The sequence below is a fragment of the Manis pentadactyla genome, chromosome 3 (assembly GCF_030020395.1).
Source record: "Manis pentadactyla isolate mManPen7 chromosome 3, mManPen7.hap1, whole genome shotgun sequence".
Taxonomy (NCBI): domain Eukaryota; kingdom Metazoa; phylum Chordata; class Mammalia; order Pholidota; family Manidae; genus Manis; species Manis pentadactyla.
The window spans coordinates 151356809-151380678 of record NC_080021.1 but is presented as its reverse complement, the minus strand read 5'-3'; the positions used below and the strand labels follow the sequence as shown (position 1 = coordinate 151380678).

Below are 23870 nucleotides of genomic sequence, written 5' to 3'. Positions count from 1 at the left end.
TTAACTTGATTACCTGTGCCTTGACCTGTTTTCAAATAAGGCCACATACTGAGAGGCCAGTGGTTAGGACTCCAACATATGATTTTGGAGGGAACACATTTCAACCTATAACACACACCAAATCAGACTCTTCAGGGGAAGGCCTGGGAAACTTGTTTAGCAAGCACCCACAGAAAAGTCTGGGAACCACAAATCTAGGACAGAAGAAAAAACAAAAAATGCTAGCAGGGGCCAGGCAGGCAAAGGACAGAAGCTGTTAGGAACTTAACCCTTGATGAGCAAAACTCAGGTCCAGCAGCTGTCATATTGGAATGAGGGGTGCAGCATGTCTGGTCCTTAGTGTTTTGTTTTGTTTTATCATGATAGACTGCATATTTGGATTTTTATTTAAAAGTTTTCAATAAATGCACTACTCTCCAGGCCAAACAAAATACATCTCTATCCCTAATTCAGCCAGTATTTTACATTTCTTTGGGTTAGAAAAGCATTGGGTTTTCATATTGGACTCAAAAGTCATTGCTGGCCACTGCTCAGTATCAGGAGAAAGTAGTGGGGTCAGTGAGAGGGAAGGGAAGGGTCAATTTAGCCCAGTTATTCTGTGATGATAGCTGCAGGCAGATCCTTTAATTAATTGATCAAATCAGCCTGTCAATTGCTTTTGAAGAATTTTCTAGGGCCTAGTAATGAGAAGTGCTTTTCTATTTTTATTTTTTCTGCTGCCAAGCCTTAAGAAAAGAATCTGATGAAAGATTATTTATTTTTTATAACAACTGAGCAGTGCTTTTAAGTCATGACTATGAGCTTTGAGTTTCTTCAGAGAGGACTGCTCTTTTCTGTGGCCTGCCATGTGTTTTGGGCTGCCATTCCTCTACTCTTGTTACTCTATCTCAGAAGTCCCAGTGTTTTTAGTCTGATGATTTATACATCCCCTTTTGTTGTCTCTGGAGCTATTAGGAGTTCATTCTTTTAAAAAAGGTTATTTTCTGTCATTACAAAGGGATTTTGAACAGGATGATGAGTAGCTACATGTTTTCATTCCGTTATCATTGAAAAAATATTATGGCAATGTAAGGAATAACATAATGAATAGCAGCATACACAAGGGTGATTTAATACATAAAATGTTTCTGGTCATTTGATGTTTCTATGTACCCTTCCCCCAGAAGGAGCTACTTTTCTGAATTCATCTTCTGCCATTCTCATTTACTTCTTTATAATTTTCATGTATCTATGCATCCCTAAGCTATACAGCATGCACATACACACAGATATATACTTCATAGCAATGCTATAATATTGTACACATCTTTCTATAACTAACCATTTTTACTCTGGCTCATTTCTTTTCACTGCACTTAGAGTATTCCGTTTTATGAGAATACCACAATTTAGTACTTGAAACTTTTATCAACCTAGTGAACTTCTTTAACCAAATAATATTTCTTTTGCCTGAAATTCTATTTTGCAGAGGCTACTATAGCTACAACAGCTTTTTTCTTCTTTGTTAGTATTTGCTGTGTGTACATATATCTATTTTTCAATTCTTTTACTATCAGTTTTTCTATCTATGCCTTTATGTCTTAAGTTTTTCTCTTCTATATAGGATATGATTGGAATTTCTAATTATCGGTTAGACCATCTCAGTCTTCTAACTGGTAAATTGGGTTTGTTTTTATTTTTTGTGATTACTCATGTATTCAAATCTGTTTCTAACTTGTCCTTTTCATTCTCATACTGATTTTTCTATATTCCCTCCTTTTTCCATTACTACTTTCTTCTGAATTGATTTATTTTTAGTTTCACTTCTATTTTCTTTTGTTTTGGAATTTACATACCCATTTCTTTGTTTTTTATTTGATATCATTAATATGCAATCACATGAGCAACATTGTGGTTACTAGATTGTCCCCATTATCAAGTCCCTACCACATAACCCATTAATTACAGTGACTGTCCATCAGTGTAGTAAGATGCTATAGAATCACTGCTTGTCCTCTCTGTGCCATACTGCCTTCCCCGTGCCCCTCCCCTACGTTACATGTGCTAATCATAATGCCCCTTATTCCCCTTCTCCCTCCCTTCCCACCCACCCTCCCCAATCCCTTACCCTTTGGCAACTGTTAGTCCATTCTTGGGTTCTGTGAGTCTGCTGCTGTTTTGTTCCTTCAGTTTTTGCTTTGTTCTTATCCTCTGCCTGGCTTATTTCACTGAGCATAATACCCTCTAACTCCATGCATGTCGTTGCAAATGGTAGGATTTGTTTTCTTTTTATGGCTGAATAATATTCCATTGTGCATATGTACCACATCTTCTTTATCCATTCATCTACTGATGGACACTTAGGTTGCTTCCATTTCTTGGCTATTGTAAATAGTGCTGCTATAAACATAGGGCTGCATATGCCTTTTTGAAACTGGGATCCTGCATTCTTAGGGTAAATTCCCAGGAGTGGAATTCCTGTGTCAAATGGTATTTCTATTTTTATTTTTTTGAGGAACCTCCATAGTACTTTCCACAATGATTGAATTAGTTTACATTCCCAGCAGCAGTGTAGGAGTGTTCCCCTTTCTCTGCATCTTCACCAGCATTTGTTGTTTCTAGTCTTTTCTATGTTGGCTATCCTAACTGGCGTGAGATGATATCTCATTGTGGTTTTAATTTGCAGTTCCCTGATGTGGGATATCTTTTCATGTGCCTGTTGGCCATCTGCATTTCTTCTTTGGAGAAGTGTCTGTTCGGATCCTCTGCCCATTTTTTCATGGGGTTATTTGCTCTTTGGGTGTTGAGGTGTGTGAATTCTTTATATATTTTGGATGTTAACCCTTTGTCAGGTATGTGATTTACAAATATCTTCTCCTATACTGTACGATGATTTTTTGTTCTGCTAATGGTGTCCTTTGCTGTACAGAAACTTTTTTAGCATGATGTAGTCCCATTTGTTTATTTTTGATTTTGTTTCCCTTGACTAAGGAGATGCATTCAGGAAAAAATTGCTCATGTTTATAGGTAAGAGATTTTTGCCTATGTTTTCTTCTAAGAGTTTTATGGATTCATGACTTACATTCAGGCATTTGATCCATTTTGAGTTTACTTTTGTGTATGGGGTTAGAAAATAATCGAGTTTCATTCTATTGCATTAGCTGTCCAGTTTTTCCAACACTAGTTGTGGAAGAGGCTGTCATTTCCCCATTGTACATCCATGGCTCCTTTATCATATATTAATTGACCTTATATGGTTGGGTTTATATCTGGGCTCTCTATTCTGTTTCATTGGTCTATGGGTCTGTTCTTGTGCCAGTACCAAATTGTCTTGATTACTGTGGCTTTGTAGTAGAGCTTGAAGACAGGGAGCATAATCCCCCTAGCTTTATTCTTCCTTCTCACATTATTTTGGTTACTTGGGGTCTTTTCTGGTTCCATATGAATTTTAGAAATATTTGCTCTAGTTCCTTGAAGAATGCTGTCGGTATTTTGATAGGGATTGCATTGAATCTGTAGATTGCTTTAGGCAGGATGGCCATTTTAACAATACTAATTCTTCCTATCCATGAGCATGGAATGTGTTTCCATTTATTGGTATCTTCTTTAATTTCTCTCTTGAGTGTCTTTTAGTTTTCAGAGTATAGGTCTTTCACTTCCTTGTTTAGGTTTATTCCTAGGTATTTTATTCTTTTTGATGCAATTGTGAATGGAATATTTTTCCTGATTTCTCTTTCTGCTAGTTCATCATTAAGTGTATAGGGATGCAACAGATTTCTGTGTATTAATTTTGTATCCTGCCACTTTGCTGAATTCAGATATTAGATCTAGTAGTTTTTTAGTGTAATTCTTTAGGGTTTTTTTATGTACAATATCATATTATCTGCAAACATGGACAGGTTAACTTCTTCCCTGCCAATCTGGATGCCTTTTATTTTTTTGTTGTTGTCTGATTGCCATGGCTAGGACCTCCAGAACTATGTTGAATAAAAGTGGGGAGGGTGGGCATCCTTGTCTTGTTCCCAATCTTAAAGGGACAGCTTTCAACTTCTCACTATTAAGTATAATGTTGGCTGGTGGTTTGTCATGTATGGCTTTATTATGTTGAGGTACTTGTCCTCTATACACATTTCATTCAGAGTTTTAATCATGAGTGGATGTTGAATTTTGTCAAATGTTTTCGGCATCTATGGAGATGATCATGTGGTTTTTGTCCTTCTTTTTGTTGATGTGGTGGATAATGTTGATGGATTTTTGAATGTTGTACCATCCTTGCATCCCTGGAATAAATCCTACCTGATTATGCTGGATGATATTTTTTATGTATTTTTGAATTTGGTTTGGTAGTATCTTGTTGAGTATTTTTGCATCTATGTTCATGAGGAATATTGGTCTGTAATTTTCTTTTCTCGTAGTGTCTTTACCTGGTTTTGGTATTAGAGTGATGGTGGCCTCATAGAATGAGTTTGGGAGTATTCCCTCCTCTTCTATTTTTTGGAAAACTTTAAGGACAATGGGTATTAGGTCTTCCCTAAATGTTTGATAAAATTCAGCAGTGAAACCATCTGGTCCTGGGGTTTTGTTCTTAGGTAGTTTTTTGATTACCAATTCAATTTTGTTTTTGGTAATTGGTCTGTTCAGATTTTCTGTTTCTTTCTTGGAAGCCTTGGAAGATTGTATTTTCCTAGAAAGTTGTCCATTTCTTCTAGGTTATCCAGTTTGTTAGCATATAATTTTTCATAGTATTGTCTAATAATTCTTTGTATTTCTGTAGTGATTTTTCCTTTCTCATTTCTGATTCTGTTTATGTGCTTAGACTCTCTTTTTTTCTTGATGAGTCTGGCTGGTTGTTTATCTATTTTGTTTATTTTATCGAAGAACCATCTCTTGCTTTCATTGATTCTTTCTATTGTTTGATTCTTCTCGATTTTTATTTATTTGTATTGTAATCTTTATTATGTCCCTCCTTCTACTGACTTTGGGCCTCATTAGTTCTTCTTTTTCTAGTTTTGTTAATTATGAGTTTAGACTGTTCATATGGGATTGTTCTTCTTTCCTGAGGTAAGCCTGTATTGCAGCGTATTTCCCATTTATCACGGCCTTCGCTACGTCCCACAGATTTTGCAGTGTTGAATTATTGTTGTCATTTCTCTCCATATATTGCTTGATCTCTGTTTTTATTTGGTCCTTGATCCATTAATTGGGAGCATGTTATTAAGCCTCCATGTGTTTGTGGGCTTTTTCATTTTCTTCGTGTAATTTATTTCTTCTTTTGTACCTTTGTGATACGAGAAGCTGGTTGGTACAATTTCAATCTTTTTTAATTTACTGAGGCTCTTTTTTTGGCCTAGTGTATGATCTATTCTTGAAACTGTTCCAGGTGCACTTGAAAAGAATGTGTATCCTGTTGCTTTTGGATGGAGTATTCTTTAGATGTCCATTAAGTTCATCTGTTCTTATATGTTGTTCAGTGCCTCTGTCTCTTTACTTATTTTCTGTCTGGTTGATCTGTCCTTTGGAGTGAGTGGTGTGTTGAAGTCTCCTAAAATGAATGCGTTGCATTCTGTTTCCCCCTATAATTCTGTTAGTATTTGTTTTACTTATGTAGGTGATCCTGTGTTGGGTGCATAGATATCTATAATAGTTATATCCTCTTGTTGGACTGGCCACTTTATCATTATGTAATGTCCTTCTTTGTCTCTCGTGACTTTCTGTGTTTTGAGGTCTATTTTGTCTGATACAAGAACTGCAGCTCCTGCTTTTTTTCTCCCTATTAGTTTCATGAAATATCTTTTTCATCCCTTTACTTTCAGTTTGTGTATGTCTTTGGGTTTGAACTGAGTCTCTTGTAGGCAGCATATAGATGGATCTTGTTTTTATATCCATTCAGTGACTCTGTGTCTTTTAATTCGTGCATTCAGCCCATTTACATTTAGGGTGGTTATCAATATGTATGTACTTGGTGCCATTGCAGGTTTTAGATTCGTGGTTACCAAAGGTTCAAGGGTAATTAATTCCCTTACTATCTAACATACTAATTTAACTCAGTTAGTATGCTATTACAAACAGAACCTAAAGGTTCTTTTTATTTTTTTCTCCTTTTTCTTCCTCCTCCATTCTTTATATAGTAGGTATCATATTCTGTACTCTTTGTCTATCCCTTGATTGACTTTGGAGGTAGTTGGTTTGATTTTGTTGATTTTATTTTGCATCTGCTTAGTAATTAATTGTTTTACTTTGCTGTGGTTTTATTTCCCTTGGTGACAGCTAGTTAGCCTTAGGAATACTTCCATCTATAGCAGTCCCTCCAAAATGCACTGTAGATATGGTTTGTGGGAGGTAAATTCTCTCAGCTTTTGCTTAACTGAAAATTGTTTAATCTCTCCTTTAAATTTAAATTATAATCTTGCCAAATAAAGTATTCTTGGTTTGAGGCCCTTCTGCTTCATTGCATTAAATATATCATGTCCCTCCCTTCTGGCCTGTAAGTTTTCTGTTGAGAAGTCTGATGACAGCCTGATGGGTTTTCCTTTGTATGTGATCTTTTTTCTCTCTCTCTATCTGCTTTAAAAGTCTGTCCTTATCCTTGCTCTTTGCCATTTTAATTATTATATGTTTTCTTGTTGTATTCCTTGGGTCCCTTGTGTCAGGAGATGTGTGTACCTTCATGGCCTGAGAGACTACCTCCTTCCACAGATTGGGGAAGTTTTCAGCAATTACCTCCTCAAAGATACTTTCTATCCCTTTTTCTCTCTCTTCTTCTGGTACCCCTATAATGTGAATATTTTTCTGTTTGAATTGGTTGCACAGTTCTCTCAGTATTCTTTTGTTCTTAGAGATCCTTTTTTCTCTCTGTGCCTCAGCTTCTTTGTATTCTTCTTCTCTAAGTTCTATTCCATTTACTGTCTCTTCTACTACATCTAGTCTGCTGTTAAATCCCTTCATTGTATGTTTCATTTCGTATATGGAATTTCCTAATGATTGAATCTCCATCCTAAATTCGTCCCTGAGTTCTTGAATATTTTTTTGTACTTCCATGAGCATGTTTATGATTTTTATTTTGAACTGTCTTTCAGGAAGATTGGTTAGTTCAGTTCCATTTTGCCCTTTGTCTGGTGTTTGAGAGATTTTTGTTTTAACCAGATTCCTTTGACGTTTCATATTTATATGTGGCACCCTGTAGTGCCCAGAAGCTCTAGTCACTGGAACTGCTCAGCCCCTGGAGAGATGTCAGGGATTGCAAGGGAGTGGTGCTGGTGCCTGTGGGAAAGAAAGAGCTATTTCCTGCTTCCCAGCTGCAGCACCTTGTCTCCACTGTCAGAACCAGTGGGCCAGCACACAGGTGTAAAACTCTGTGCTTTGCATCTGTAGCTGTCATAGGTGGGGCCTCCCTCTGGCTGACCTGATGCCAGCGTAGGGACTGCCAGTTTGTGAGCTGGTGCTAGCAGGCCAGGAGGAAGGCACAGCAGGCTGCATATCACAGTTAGGGGCCTTGGAGATGAGCTAGGGGGATGGAGTGCCTGAAGCTCCTGAAAGTTCCCAACCTGCTCGGCAGAGCGTGCCCATACAACCTTGTCTACCTATCCCTTCTACACGCAGCAAGCTCTGTGCAAACCCTGCTCCTTCAGCAGCCCTCTTGCTGCTAGGAAGCCTCTCAGACTTCCCACCTTTCCTTTGTCCCAGAGCAGCTGGATGTGGATCCCTGTCCTCCACAAATGGCTGGAATTTCAGTCTCCCCAAGTATTCCACCTATCTTAGCTTTCCAACTCCACTAATCTCCAGAACACTATGTAATGTAGGTTTGTGCTCCCATAGCAGATCTCCAGGGCTGGGTGTTCAGCAGTCCTAGGCTTCCACCCCCTCCCTGCTCCATTTTTCTTCCTCCCACCAGTGAGCTGGGGTGGGGGAGGGGCTTGGGTCTTGCCGGTGGTACATTATCCTGTTTCTTGAGGTCCACTCTGTTCTCCCGGTGAATGTAGTCTGGTGCAGCCTTCTTTTCTGTTGCTCTTTTAGGATTAGTTGTAATAACTATATTTTCATAGTATGTGTGGTTTTGGGAGGAGTTCTCTCTCTCACCTCTCATGCCACCATCTTGAATTGCTATCTACTGTGATTATCTCATTTCTTTTTCTTTAATAAACAGCCTTAACTGTTTTTTTTAAACAACTGGATATGTAGAGAAAATATTATAGTATCTAGAACCTCAAAATATGGTTCACGAACCAGTAGCATCAGTCATCACTTGAGAGATTGTTAAAAATGCCACAACTCAGGTCCCACCCCAGAGTTATTGAAGCAGATTTGGTATTTTCACCATATCCTTAGTTTATTCACATGCATGTTAAAGTGTGAGAAGCACTGGTTTAATGAATAGATGTCTCCTATATTTAACCAGTGTTAACAGTTTTCCCTAATTGCTTCATATATTAATTTTTTCCTTGCATATTTAAAAGTAAATTGCAGAAAGTATCACATTTATACCCTAAATAGTTTAATATGGAACTCAGAAAAAGAGGGACATATCTACATATTCATAAAACCATTATCACACTTAACATTAACTATCATTCTCTAATATCACTTGTACCCAGTTAGTATTCAAATTTCTCCAACTGTTTCCAAAAAGATCTTTTACATTTGTTTGATGTGTAATAAGATTCAGTCTTGGTCTATGCATAGCTTTTGGCTATTATGTTTTGTTTCCTGTATTTCTTTGAATCCAGATTACTCCCCTTTCCTTTCCTACACATACCTTTTCTTTTTATCACGTTGTTCATTTAAAAAGGTCATTTGTTATGTAGAATGTTCTCAATTCCGGATTTGTCTGATTGCTTTCTTGTGGTGGTATTTAACTTGTTCTTCTAGCCCCTGTATTTCCTAGAAATTAGACATGAAAGCTAAAGGCTTGATTAGATTCAGGTTCAACAATTTTGGCTACTATATATCATAGACCATGTTGTTTATTTTCTATTGTATCATGCCAAGATTCTTATAATGCTTGTTTACTTAATAGTGATGTAAATATTCACCACTGGGTTCAGTTATGGTAAGCCTGATGACTTCATTTTCCCCTTGTGACTCACAAGTAACCAATGGACTGATACCTTGTTACTTTGCAAATATTCCATTGCCTGTCAACTTTTCACCTATTATTTTTAGTATTCATTGGTAATCCTTGCTGTACTCATTTTTTTTTGTTAGTGGCTAAAAACTTGTGACTTTCTAATTCTTTACTCCTTTTACATATAATAATGAATTCTTTGATAAAGGAAGAGCTTTCTTTTTAGCTGGAGTTGTTGGATTACTCTTCATTGCAGTTCTTAATCAAACATAATATGAAGGTTTAATTCTTTCATTTCAACTCTTAAAATCATAATAGACATGTGTAACAAAATCTAAGTTAATCAGTATCTCTATTCTTTTCCCCCTTTTTTTCAAATTCAAAGACCTTTGATTTGTCTTGCAATTTTTGTCAGGGTTTTTCTATCTTCTTTTGTTTTTTCCCTCAAATCAAGCTTCATTATTACTGATGTATGCAGTCAGTCTCTATTTATTTATATTTATCAACATGTTAGCCAACCTCTTTATCCCCTTCTCCTATTTCCTTCTATAACCTGTAACCATTTTCCATGTTCAGGAATGTCTTTTAACATTCTCTTGTGAGAGTCTTTTGATGGTAAACAATCTTAGTCTTTGTTTTTCTAAGAAGGAAAATAATTTTCCTGAGTTTATGGTTCTAGGTTGACTATTGTCCTTGGCCTTTCCAACCCATTCTGAAATGGTCTCCAGCCATTTCACTCCAGACACTCAATTCTGTGTCTCCTTTTGCAGGGTCCCTGTTTCTGTAGTCCCTGCTGCCTCCATTGTTGTTGTAATTATTATAACTCCTTTATTTTGCTGAAGTGCACTCTACAGTGGCATATTAAAAACAAGCATGTGAGGTAAATTTTTGGAGCCCTTGTATGTCTATAAATATCTTTATATTACCTTCACATGTGATTAGTAATTTTGTGTAGAATTTGTCAGCCATGGTTCCTTAAACATTTTGAAGTAATTGTCCTAAAACTGAAAATCCTTTTGATGTTTAATTTGTTTATGACCTGTATTTTTTCTTTGTTAGAGTGGTTAAACTCTTTAGTTTGCTTTGTTCCTCCAAAATTTTATTATGATAGGCTTAGATGTGGGTCTTTTTTATTTACTTAAATCAGGCAGTTGGTGAGCTCTTTCAAGCTAGATGCTTTTGCTTTTATCTGGATTTTTTGGGGGGAGAGACATTAGTTCTTTGATAATTTTATTTTTCCATTTTATCTATTTACTTTTTAAAATTTGATGTACAGTCTTATTTTAGTTTCAAGTATACAACATAGTAGTTTAATAGTTACCCATATTATTAAATCCTCACCCCCACTGGTACAGCTACCATCTATCAATATAGGGACATGTTTCAGAGTCGTTGGCTGTATTCTCCATGCTGTACCACTATCCCCATAACTACCCTACATTTTGATTGAGAATTTTTGTGCCCCTTTATCCCCCACACCTTCCCCTCCTAGCCATCCCAACTCCTCCCCCATGGTAACCTCCAGTCACTTCTCAGTGTCTATGAGTCTACTGCTGTTTTGTTAATTTTGTTTTGCTTTGTTTTTATATTCTGCAAATAACTGAAATCATGTAGTATTTGTCTTTCTCCTCCTGGCTTATTTCACTGAACATAATACCCTTTAGATCTATCCATGTTGTTGCAAATGGCAGTATTTCTTTTCTTTTTATGGCTGAATAATATTTCATTGTGTATATGTACCACATCTTCTTTATGCATTCATTTATTGAGGACACTTAGGTTGCTTCCATATCTTGGCTATTGTAAATAATGTGGTGATAAACATAGGGGTACATATGTCTTTTCGGATCAGGGCTTTGGTTTCTTCAGGTAAATTCCTAGAAGTGGAATTGCTAGGTTGACTGGTATTTCTATTTTTTTTTTTTTTTTTGAGTAACATCCATACTGTTTTCCATAGCAGCTGCAATAATTGATATCCCCACCAACAGGAAGGTTCCCTTTTCTCCACATCCTCACCAACACTTGTTATTTCTTGTCTTTTGGATAGTAGCCATTCTGACTGGTGTGAGGTGTATCACCTTGTGATTTTGATTTGCATTTCCCTGATGATTAGTGATGTGGAGCATTTTTTCCTGTGCCTTTTTGCCATCTGTATTTCTTCTTTGCACAAGTGTCTGTTCAGGTCCTCTGCCCATTTTTGAATCAGGTTATTTGTTTTTTTGGTGTTGAGGCATATGAATTCTTTATATATTTTGAATGTTAACCCCTTATCAGATAAATCATTTATGAATATATTTTCCCATACTATAGGTTGACTTTTTGTTCTGCTGATGGTGTCCTTTACTGTACAGAAGCTTTTTAGTTTGATGTAGTCTCAGTTGTTTATTTTTGATTTTGTTTCCCTTGCCAGAGATGTGTCCATGAAAAAATTGCTCATATTTATATTTGAGAGATTTTGCCTCTGTTTTCTTCTAAGAGTTTTATGGTTTCATGTCTTACATTCAGGTCTTTGATCCATTCAGAATTTACTTTTGTGTATGGAGTTAGGCAGTAATCCAGTTTCATTGTCTGTCCAGTTTTTCCAACACCAGTTATTGAAGAGACTGTCTTTTCCCCATTGTATATTCATGCTCCTTTATTGTATATTAATTGACACCAATATGTATATTAATCATATCATATATTAATTGACCCCATATATGTACAGGTTTATATCTGGGTTCTCTATTCTGTTCTGTTGATCTATGGGTCTGTTCTTGTATCAGTACCATATTGTTTTGACTACTGAAGCTTTTAAGTAGAGCATGAAGTCAGGGAGCATCATTCCCCCAACTTTGTTTTTCTTTCACAGGATGGCTTTGGCTATTCAGGGTCTTTTGTGTTTCCATATGAATTTTAGAACTATTTGTACTAGTTCATTGAAAAATGCTGTTGCAATTTTGATAATACTAATTCTTCCTATCCATGAGCATGGGATAGGTTTCTACTTATTAGTGTCTTTTTAAATTTCTTTCATGAGTGTCTTATAGTTTTCATAGTGTAGGTTTTTCACTTCCTTGGTTAGGTTTATTCCTAGGTTTTTTATTCTTTTTGATGCAATTTTAAATGGAATTCTTTTCCTGATTTCTCTTTTTGCTAGTTCATTGTTATTATATAGGAAATCAACAGATTTCTGTGTATTAATTTTGTATCCTGCAACTTTTATGATCCAGTTATTAATTCTAATAGTTTTTTGGTGAAGTCTTTAGGGTTTTCTATTTATAATATCATGTCATCTGCAAATAGTGATAGTTTAACTTCTTCCTTAACAATTTGGATGCCTTTTATTTCTTTGTCTTGTCTGAATGCTATGGCTAGGACCTCCAGTACTATATTGAATAAAAGTGGTGAGACATCCTTGTCTTCTTTTTATCTTAGAGGAAAAGCTTTTAGCTTTTTACCATTAAATATGTTGTTAGTTGTAGGCTTCTCATATATGGCCTTTATTATGTCATATATGGCCTCTATGCCCATTTTGTTGACAGTTTTTATCATGAATGGATGTTGAATTTTGTCAAATTATTTTTCAGCATGTTTTGAGATGATCATGTGGTTTTTATCCTTCTTTTGTTAATGTGGTATATGATATTGATTGATTCACCAATATTATACCTGGAATAAATCCCACTTGGTCGTCCTGATGGATGATCCTTTTGATGTATTTATGAATTCTGTATATTAATAGTTTGTGGAGGATTTTTGCATCTATGTTCATCAGGGATATTATTCTGTAATTTTGGATTTTTGTAGTGAGTTTGGTTTTGGTATTGGAGTGATGTGGTCCTCATAGAATGAGTTTGGAATTACTCCCTCCTCTTCTACTTTTTTGAATACTTTAAGAAAGGTGGGTATTAGCTCTTCTTTAAATGTTTGTTAGAATTCACCTGGGAAGCCATCAGATCTTGAGATTTTGTTTTTTGGGAGTTTTTTGATTACCAATTCAATTTCATTGATGGTAATTGGTCTCTTCAGATTTTCTGTTTCTTCCTGGGTCAGTCTTAGAAGGTTGTATTTTTCTAGGAAGTGGTTTATTTCTGCTACGTTGTCTAATTTATTGACATAATTTTTCATACTACTCTCTAATAATTCTGTGGTATCCACTGTGACTACTCCTTCTTTGTTTCTGATTTTGTTTACTTGTTTACTGTCTCTTTTTTTCTTGATAAGTCTGGCTAGAGGTTTAACTTTTATTTATTTTCTCAAAGAATCAGCACTTAGTTTCATTAATTTTATCTATTATTTTCTTATTTTATTTATTTCTGCTCTGATCTTTATTATGCCCCTCCTTCTACTAACTTTGGATTTCATTTATTCTTCTTTTTCTAGTTTCTTTAATTGTGAATTTAGGCTGTTTATTTGGGATTGTTCTTGTTTCTTGAGGTAGGCCTGTATTGCTATGCACTTCCCTCTTAGAAGAGCCTTTGGACTGTCCCATAAATATTAGACTGTTGTATTTTTGTTTTCATTTGTCTCCATGTATTGCTTAATTTCTGTTTTAATTGGTCATTGATCCATTGCTTATTTAAGGCATGTTGTTTAGCTTCCACATGTTTTTAAGACTTTTTATTTTCTTTGTTCAATTTATTTCAATTTTCCTACCATTGCAGTCTGAGAAGTTGCTTTATATAATTTCAATCTTTTTGAATTTGTTGAGACCCTTTTTGTGGCCTATTATGTGGTCTATTCTGGAGAATCTGTTTATTTTTTCTGGAACTGCTGTTCATCACTTGGTGCATATCTTTGATTTCACCTCTAAGTATATTGTCTTTTCTCTCTTATTTTATTCTTTTATTTTTGGTGTTCTATATTTTAGGAGATTTACTTAGTTTTTATAGTCTAACCCTCTTATTTATTAATTTTGTCAGTCATACCCTGGATTTTCAGGAACTTTTCTTAATTCTTGATGTCTTTTTCATGGCACCTTGTTTAGTTTTTAGGGATGAAATATATTCTCTTGTTTCACTGATAATAATGACATAAAAACAAGTATTATCCTGCTATATATATTATACCTATCTCCTCTGGGCTCTTTTTTTGTGTGGATTTGGGTCTCTGTTTTTTTCTACTTGAAGCTTACAGCTAGTGCCTGTCTATCCTGGATTCATAACAACACATTCTATGGAGGCAGATTGAGAGGAAATGAAAGGTTAAGGAGGATTTGCTTGGGCTACTCTTGTTTTTGAACTAAGCATCTAATCCTTGACTCTCATCTTTCTTTCAATTTGGCATATTGTTGCCTTTGTAAGAAAAAATCCAAGCAACCTTGATTTTTAAAAATAAGACTATGTTTTCTATGGGTGAATATAATTTAGGCATAACCTTATGAGGGATTTTTAATAGTACTGACTATAAGTAGATATGTTTCCTTGTCTTAAGTTTTGAGGGCCAACATTTTGCCCATACATACTTCTTAGAGCACTAGACTATGAATTAAGAGGACTGGGTTCTACTTTCCTGGTTCTTGCTGTGTGATCATTGGTGTATCACTTACCTTCTCTGGGCCTCAGTTTCCTCATTTGTAAAATAAAATCCATTTTCCTCATTGGGTCATTATAGGGATCCAGTGTGATAAACCAGTTGTCTTCACCCATAAATTATCAGTCTAAAAGTTCTTAAATCCCTCTATTCCACAAAGATCTGCTAGTATGACACGTGATCCCCAAGACATTCTTTCAGAAAAGATTACCTTTTGGCTAAGGGTTGACAAATAACTTCCAATTTTCATTTCTTGTGATTTCTTTGTTTTCATTTTTCTAATATAGTCTAGTTTCAATTGAATTTGGATGAGAATCCTGAGGCCATATTCTATTTTCTTCAGCCCCTGAGGGGTCTTTTAAATACAGGCATGACTATATGAAATTGCTGTTGCAAACATGATATCAGAAAGATGACTTTAGTCCACCTTGGTTGGATCAGACAGGTTGCCACTGCAATTATAAAGGGGTAATACATGAGTGACTAAGGCTAAAACTAATTCCCTACAGAACTAGGTTAAGCAGTTTATTTAGGGCTCTGGTGGTGACTCAGCCTGTAGAGGCTCGGACTTCCAGGTTGAGGGCATTGTGAGGTGCTTTGGGAATGTGTGTATAGCTTAGTGGGAAGAGCTGTTCGTTCTTCTGCATCTCTGTCTCTCTCTCTCTCATGCTCTTTCCATTTCCTCCCACTCATTTGCTCCAGTTCTCACATTATAACTCTCTTTTGTTCTTTCTCTCAGACCCATGTTGGCTCCTGTTTCTTCCCAGCCTATCCTTTTGAAGCCTAAGGCAAGCCTTTTACCTGAGACTTGACAGGGAAGAGGACGGTGCCCATGGCTGCTGCTGGTGGAGCTGTCAGTTGCTCTTCTGTCTATTCCATTCTCTATCCTGTCCTCTATTTGGAACCCAGTGATGTCCACAGAGAAGCTTTACTGGGGGATCTAGATGCAATGGCCGTCTCTTCTTCTTACTCCTCATTTCTCCTACTCCTGCTTTGTCTATGTTTTGAAGACCTCCAGGCCATTGGGAATATTTCTGTGGAAGAAAACATGATGTAGCTTTTTTTAGTGGCCCTCCCTCTGCAGGGGGCACACAACCACAGTAAAATAGATAAGGGAAAAAACAAGTGGGAAAGTTCAATTTTCATTCCGAAGAAGATCATTGATGACAATGAAGAGTAACTAGTGATTGATAAGCTTTAAGGAAGAAATTTCATGCATATTTTTCTTCAAAAACAATCCATCATCACGACAAGCCATGACACTGAAATAAATTTGAGACTAGTAATTAAGCATAAATTTCTAAGATAATGATCCAACAAAGGTATAGTACAGAGATAAGGAAGAATGAATCTGGGTATATTGAGCCTATATGCTATCTGGAAAGTTGTGGCAATAAATGATAAAAATAATAAATGATTCAAAGTTCTTTGGATAAATACAGCTGTATAAGAACAAGTGAATAACAGATAAAGTAGATTGTACTTCTGTGCATGAGGAGATGTCATAAGCTATTAACTCAATTCATTACAGACATTTATTAGGCACACACCAGGGACAAAGCTCTGCTCTAGAATTTGCGGGGACTTAAAAAATAAATAAGACACTGTTAAGGAAAGGAAGAGTTTCTGCTGTTTTATATACATTTCACTCACTCAGATTATACAGTTCCTGTATTGTACCCTGTGTTATGTCCTCATTGGTTTTGTTCCTTCTACGGCCTGGCCTAGGGGTAGAATTTCTTACTCTCTCTGTATGGAATGTGCATCTGCCTGAAGAAGGAGACAGGAGAAGAGAGGCCAGTCCCCAGCCAGGAAGCCAGAACACAGAGGGCTCTCCAAACTGAGCACCACAAAGTATTTAGTAATGTCTCCTTTCAATGTCCTGGCCTTATTTCACCTGGGCTCTGAAGATACCAAGAAGGGTCTTAGCTCTTTGCAAGCAGTGGTTCTCAAAATGTGGTCTCTGGACCAGCAGCATCAGCATGTACTTGGCAGCTCAGTAATGCACATTAGGTCCCACCTGGACCTTCTGAAAGAAGAACTAAAGGTGGGGCCCAGGGACGTATTAAACCTCCCAGGGCCCTCTGATGCTGGCTCACTGTTGAGAAACACCAGATTGGCCTGAAAACTGAAGGGGAACAGCGCCCTCTGGAGGCCATATGGTTGCAGCTACCAGGGAAAAGGAGCTCTATCCAGGTGCAAGTGATAGAAAACTCTGCTTCTGTTCCTTTTTTAATTTTTATTTTGGTATCATTTGCTTCTGTTCCTTTTTATCCCCAGCATTTAGCACAGTGACTGGTTAAGAACAGATGAATGGAAAGTGGTTTTAAAATGAATAAATGAATAATATAACTCATAGTCTAGTTACATAGACCTAGCTGCTGTCCCTAGAACTCCTAACTCCGTCTTCCTCCGCACAGTCCCTTTAAAGAGATGTGAAATGCTCTCCCATGTCCTTCTCTAGCCTCTTAAAATCCCAGTCTCCTTTTAAGATTCCCTCATAGTGGCCACGCAGTAAATATGTGGGGGTGAACTGCAGAGTATGGAATGTGTACTTAATCAGACTGTCATCAACTGGCAAGTTTACTAAGTCACACTGTTCTCAGGGCAAAGTGCATACATGATAAAAATAGAACAAATAACAATAACATTAGTCCATAATGCTGATAGATTGTATTGGGTGAGTTCATGTCATGCACCAAGGCTTTCACTAAGAGTAGTAATGCGCTTTCTCCTACTGCAAGCCAGTAGGGAAGAGATTGGCATTGTTTCAACGTGGCAGATGAGGGAACTGAGGCATAGAGAGCTTAATAATTTGCCCAGGATCCCCCAATCAGTAAATGGCAAGAACTCTAGAGCCCACACTTTTCAACACCAAATCCCCTGTTGTTTATTAAATGGAAAATATATACAGGAGCTCTATACAAATTTTTTATGACCCAGCCCTAAAGGTGGCCAGTATTAGCTTCCTCATTTTGGTAGCTAGCAGAAGTCAAGAATAAAGTAATTTCCCCAAGGTCATTCAGTGAGCTGCAATTCAAATTCAGATGTGCCCAATGCCTGAATCCATGCTCTTTGCTTGACATTCTGCTGCCTCTTAGGATCTCCAAGGAGGACCCCTCTCTTCAACTGGATTGACTAGCAGGCCTTCACCTATCTGAAGTGTAGTGCTCAAACCTTGGGGCAACAGTATTTCAGGTGTTGTTGTTATTAATCCACTGAGGCTCTGGAGTCTTGCTGAGAAGAGAATTTAAGGAGCAGGACCCTCCCATAAGTCAGAACCAAAACTGTAGCTTCGAAACCTAAAGCTGTAACTCCTTCCACAAGGAGCATCTGAATGAGTGACAACCACTAGAGAATGAGGCAGGTGGGTGGAATGACTTCAGGGGAACCTCAGCCTTTACCCATTGCAACAGACCTGCTAGCCAGTATTATTTATTTCATGTTTTCTCAGGGACTTGACCTATTCAATACTTACTAACTTCTCATATCTTCCAAAAGGCAGGCATTTGGTGGCGTTGATTTTTGGCCAAGAGAATTCCATGGTCATATACGCATACAAATTCTCCACCTCTTAGTTTTCTGAATAATTTTTCACATCCCTCATTAATCTTAAGTGTTTCTTATGGTTGTTTTCCAACAGTCAAATCTTTCCAAATATATTATTAAATGTAATTGCATTTATGTATGTGTTTGATGTTGAAGGGACTATTTTATAATGACTATGGTGTGCTCTTGCTGGATTTTTTATTGTTGCATTTAATAACCATGAAATGTGTACAGAAACAACTTTCTGAAATCTCAAGTTCAGTGCCAAGGTAATTTATTTTAGACAATAAGGTTATGATATCATAGACCTATTGAGATCTTGGTTAAATTGCTATCTATATTTAATCTTGCTATGTATATTTAATTCACTTAAAATTTCTACTGCCTATTTTTCGAGAGCTTTCTATTTTTATGAAAAGAACTGAAATGGAGCTTTAATACGGCCTATTTCATTCAATCTATTTTGTCAATAGTAGCATTGTCCTGAGTAAACTGTAACAAAAAACCAAACACTTTATGGACATTATCTGTAAGCCTATGATTATGATGGTCTTTTGGGTCAAAGAAAGGATTTCTGTCCATGGGGCTCAGAATTCATGAGGTTTTGCTATTTCTGTAGATTATTACTTTAATTAATATTCAGGGATGACTCTGCCAAGTGCAGCCAGGCAGTGAGGACAGTTAATGGCCCCAGGATCAGTCTTCAGCAAGTGGGGGATGGCAGCCAGTGAATAAATGCTCTAGCTTCCCATTCTTCAGGTGGACAATTCTACTTTTCATGAGGTGCAAGAGGAATCAAGAGAGGCGTGACCTTGACAGAGCACACTTGTATTGGCTTTTCTTTCTTGCTTAATTTACTTTCCCTTCTTTGTCACTCTCGTTTCCTGGAATCACCTCACAAACAAACAACCTGCACTCAAGTCCTAGTCTTTCATTCTGCTTTGGGGGCGGGGGGTGACTAGACTAAGACATTTGGTACAAGAATTAGCCCTAGAAAGCAGACCATTAGAACAGGCTTCTGGGAATGTCTTACTCATGAGATGCTGGTGGTAAGTGGGTGGTGGTAATCCTTTGCCTGCTATAGCATCACCATTGCTAAGGCTCTGGGTATAGTGGGTTGGGAGGAGAGACATGAACGAAGGGGAAGCATTCAGTTGTCCAGAAGCTCGGCACTTGAGTCGTTTTATGGGGCAATGGTAATCATAAAGCTGATGGAGTTGGCTGGATATCTGCCTTAGAATCTTTGAAGGAAAAGAAGGATAGATGCAGGTCAGTCAACGATTAACTCAAGGCAAGCTGTAAAAGCCAGAAGGCTTGCTCAGCAGCATAAAGAGAGTCTTGTCTCTTTCATCTATAGGGCAGCCTGTGCTAAAGATCAGGTTTAAGATTTAATAATAAGGTGGCAGGGCTGGAAAAAACACTTGAATACACAGCCTGCACTAGTTTCCTATGCTAAGCCAGGGCTCCAGGATAAAGAAATTTGCAAGGCTATGTCTGAGACCCTTGAACCCTTCCCTATAGTCCTCTGAATCCACCTGGCTGGCAGAAGCAACAGTTCTTGCTGGAGGAGAGCGAGCAGCCTCCCCTTGCCTGACCATGCAAAGACCTCCCCTGAGGCGGCTGTGTTGCAAGACGATGTTTGTCCTCAATGTCTGACACTCGCATCCCCACCCTCCAGCTTATTGCCTTCAGACCAATAGCTAGGGTCAGGTCTCATCATAGCCCTAGAGGGGGGAGGTTTAATACCCGCTATGGTAGAAATTAAAGTATCCACCAAAATAATTCCAGAGCATGGCTAGTATGTACTGTGCAGAGCCAGGGGAGCATGTGCAGGAATGGATTTTGAGGGTACTGGGATGCGTGAGGGGTGGAGGAGCAGAATATAAAGCTGGATATGAGGAGTGAAATGATGCTGGAGCATCTTCCATGACTCAGGATTAAATGTCCCAGCAGAGAAACATGTAGCTGGTCTCACTATGCTGCTGGGATGGCTCCCTGAAGCTTGAGTGTGATCATGACCTTCAGCAAATGAGGTGGAGATACCAGAACTGATGTGGGAGCATAGGGAGGAAGGGGTCAAACAGCCCAGAGAGGTGAGCACCCTAGGACAGATTTATTACCTAAGACAGAGAGCCACCTGCTGGCTAGGTTCTCAGAGAGGGCCCAGAAGGTACTCCTTTTATAAAGGTGATAAGGAATGCGGTGAGGGGCATCAGAATTGACCACTCACTGGTGCCTGTCCTTGTAGGCTGGCACTAATAGTAGGTACTATTGAAAAATAACCTTCCTAGTGTCAATGGGAATAGTAAGATTTCAGAAGACAGAGGCAGGTTGTGGCATGTAAGACTCAGATGTAAGGTAGACAGAATTATCCTAGTTAACAGCAAGGATGGTGCATCAGGCAGAGCACTTTGGGGTGAAGGGCCCTATAAGTGATGGCTAATGCACTGTGGTGGTGTTTGGAGTGAGACAAATGGATCACCAAATGGGGAAGTGCTTGATTCCTATAACGAGATAAAAAGGAGTAATTGGCTAGCAAAAGAACAATGCCAGTTTCCACTATAGATAATCTTTCTCCCAGTTTCCTTATTTGAATAGCTCTCAGACCCAAAGCCCATCCTTTGAAGGGAAGGATGGGTCCCTGGCGGTAGGCTTCTGCAACCCTCCAGCAAGTATAAACAATATATATGCCTTCACTTTTTCCCCAAGGAGAAGCATACACCGGGGGAGTTCCTATATGAGTGTTGTCCGCATAGATACAGGGTCTGAGCTCAAAATCTGAAAGGCTGCCCATTATATTCCTATTCAACTGCATGACCCCAACAAAACCCATATGGTTTGTGGCAATAAAGACTTCAGCACAGGTAGCCCCACTTGTGGCTGCTGTACTGTATGTGGCATCTTACTTATTGTTCCATATCTGCCACTTGGAATATGGCTATTAGTCTGCAGAATGCATTTTTTCCCCAAGTTCTGTCAGTAAAGTTGATTAAAAGAGTTCACAAAGTGGAAAAATCAGTGATGCACATTCATGGACTTGGACCAAGGTTATATTAACTCTCCTGGTCACTGACATGAAATACTCTCTATGGACCTTGATCATCATGTTTTGCAGCATAACATGCTGGTCCATAATGCTCTCAGACCCAAAGCCCATCCTTTGAAGGGTGACCTGGTGAACAGAAAGTAGCAAATACTATGGATGCTTTACTTAGACATATTTGATGAAAATACAATGAAAAAGATTCAAGGGCTTGCTGTATTGCTGAAGTTGTTAGGAGTTCAGTTGTCTGGGGTATGCTGGGATATTCCCTTAAGGAGAAAACCTAATTATATCACCTTGTACCCTCAACCACTAAGAAAGGTTCTTTGGATTTGGGGCACAGCCAGTTTTGAGGGGAGACCAAAGTAAGAAAATATTTTACTGCAGGTTAGGGTTGCCTTGCAATCTTCACTGAAGCTTGTGCTAAATGATCCAGCAGACCCAGTGGTGCTGTTGGTATCCATGATGGGAAGGTGCTGTTCAGCCTCTGACAAGCTCCAGCAGGAGAATCACAGCACAGACTTGTAGGGTTCTGGACATCGCCCTGCCTCCTTTAACAGAGAACCGCTCACTGTAGGAAAAGGAGCTCCATGAGGTCTACTGTGACATTGTCGAGTCTGAGCACCTGACCATAGGCTACCAAGTGACTATGAGAATGGACTTGCTCACTGTGAGCTGGTTATGTCATGACCACTGAATCCTAAAGAGCTGCCACAATCGATTGTATGATGAAACATGGTTCATGAGGATCAGGCCCAAGCAGGTTCAGGGGCATGTCCCCTCTGTGGCATTAGTACCTCTTCCTTACTTCATGCACATGGTCTCATGGCAGCTTCCGGGTGATCCAGTGGTGGAAGAAGAAAATTTTAGCGTCTGGTTCATGGGTGGGTTGGATCAGAATATTGGGGGAAAAAGAAAATGGACAGTTGTCACATTATAGTCATTTAATATCGATCTTCAAGGACAGAGTGAGGGGAATTCTCCCCAGTGGACAGAGCTGCAACTGGTACAATTGGTTGTTTGCTCTTGGTGGGAGAAGTGGCCAGAGATATGGATGTTCATAGGCTTCTGGGAAGGAGCATGGAACTAGCAAGACTGGAAGATTGTAGATATGTAGGTAGGTCTGAAGAAGCAGGCACGGGGCATCTATTATAGGGGAAAGGCCCAATAACCAGGTGGACAGAGTGACTTACCCAGTGCATATCAGCCAATATCTCTCCCTGGCCACCCAACGATTGGGCCCTTGAATGGAGTGGCTATCTTGGTAGGAATGGAGGCTCCACATTTTCCCAACAGACTGAGCTGCCTCTCACCGAAGCTGACCTATTGACTGCTGGCTACTGCCAATGCTGAATGTCCAGCATGTTAACATCAGGGAATGACACGGAAGCCTCAGCTACGTACAATACCTGGAAGACATCTGCCAGCTGCTTGGAGGCAGAATGGTTACATTAGACTCCTTCCACTTTGGAGGTGGAAATTCAGACCACATTATGCCAGTCCATATCTGGGACTTTATTCTGTTTAAGTGGAGATACAAGTCTTTTGGGGTTAAAACATAAAAAAGATCCGTAAGCTCCTTCAGGTATTTCTGGTTTAAGCATAATTACTGATAAACCATTTGGCCTTATGCCCTCTAGTTCTTTATTTCATGGACACAAGATGGGACAATGACACTGCTCTCCCCATTATTTTATATGACAGAGCCTTTTAAGAAAAGATTTTAAATGTCTTCTCCATAAATAAAAAGTCCTAGTCACTTCTCCCTCAGGTCCTCCTGCATATCTAACCCTCCTCTAGATTTCTAGCATTTCTCTCCTACCATAAGCACATGGGTGTAATACGAGTTTGCTTATTCTTAACTAGAAGGATTCTGATATTTTGAATCATCTCTGTAGTAACAATATTTAAAGCAAGCAGTGACTGGGCACTTCCTGCCTGCTAATCACCAGGCTAGGTGTTTTTCATAAGGTAGTCTGTTTAACTGTACAGGGTTAAGTACTAGAATCATGACTGGGGAAATCCTCGAGGACATTAAGAATCAGAGAAGTTAAGAAACTTTCCCCCTGCTGGTCAGTCGTGCAGCTGGAATAGAACCCAGCGGTGGCTCTCAACAATGCATACGGTATTTTCACTTGCATTCTGAACTTCAGTACTACATAAACCACTGGGTGAACTGAATTCACTATGCCCCAAGAATTACATTTCCTCCTTTCTCTTTCATCCTAAATTCTTCACACTTGTCTCTCCAACAACCCCTGACCTCCCACCCCGACTGCAGCCTCACGACAGACACCGTTTCAGGTTTTGAGTCATTTCCTCACCACAATGACCAGTTGGCATACGTTTTGATAACTCAAGGCTGTTGTCTTTGCATAACTTGGTGCCGGATACCGGCACCTAAAAAGATGATAAGATAACCATCCTGGCTTGATGGATCCGGGGAAGAGCAGCGCAGGAAGCCTTAATTTAGGGGCGATCACAGAGTGCAGTTACCACGATTGGCCACCAGATGGCAGAGACACTCAGGGCAGCGCAGCAAGAAGGCCAACGGTGCGCTGCGGACCCGCCTGCAGGTGAGAACCCAAGGCTGAAGGTTTGTTAGTCTTCTCAGCAGGGAGGGCCAGTTGGGCAAATGTAATTCAGAAAGGTAGAAGATAGGACTTACTGGTGAGTTTTCAAGCAGGGTTCTGACTGATGCCAGGAAAATGAAATCAAGAGTGT

General features: G+C 38.6%; 1 protein-coding gene across 4 annotated transcripts in view; it reads left to right on the top strand.

The window, feature by feature from the left end:
• Positions 1-23870, top strand: part of C3H9orf85 (chromosome 3 C9orf85 homolog) — a 284332-nt gene that overhangs the window by 133929 nt on the left and 126533 nt on the right. The window contains exon 3 of one of the 4 annotated variants that reach the window (XM_036893463.2): positions 15294-15312. The exons of the other annotated variants lie outside the window; for them this stretch is intronic. Within the exon in view, the coding sequence (XP_036749358.2) occupies position 15294 (1 nt within the window). The 3' untranslated portion in view covers positions 15295-15312. Of the gene's footprint in view, positions 1-15293; positions 15313-23870 lie in introns of those variants that run through there. 4 annotated transcript variants of the gene reach the window in all.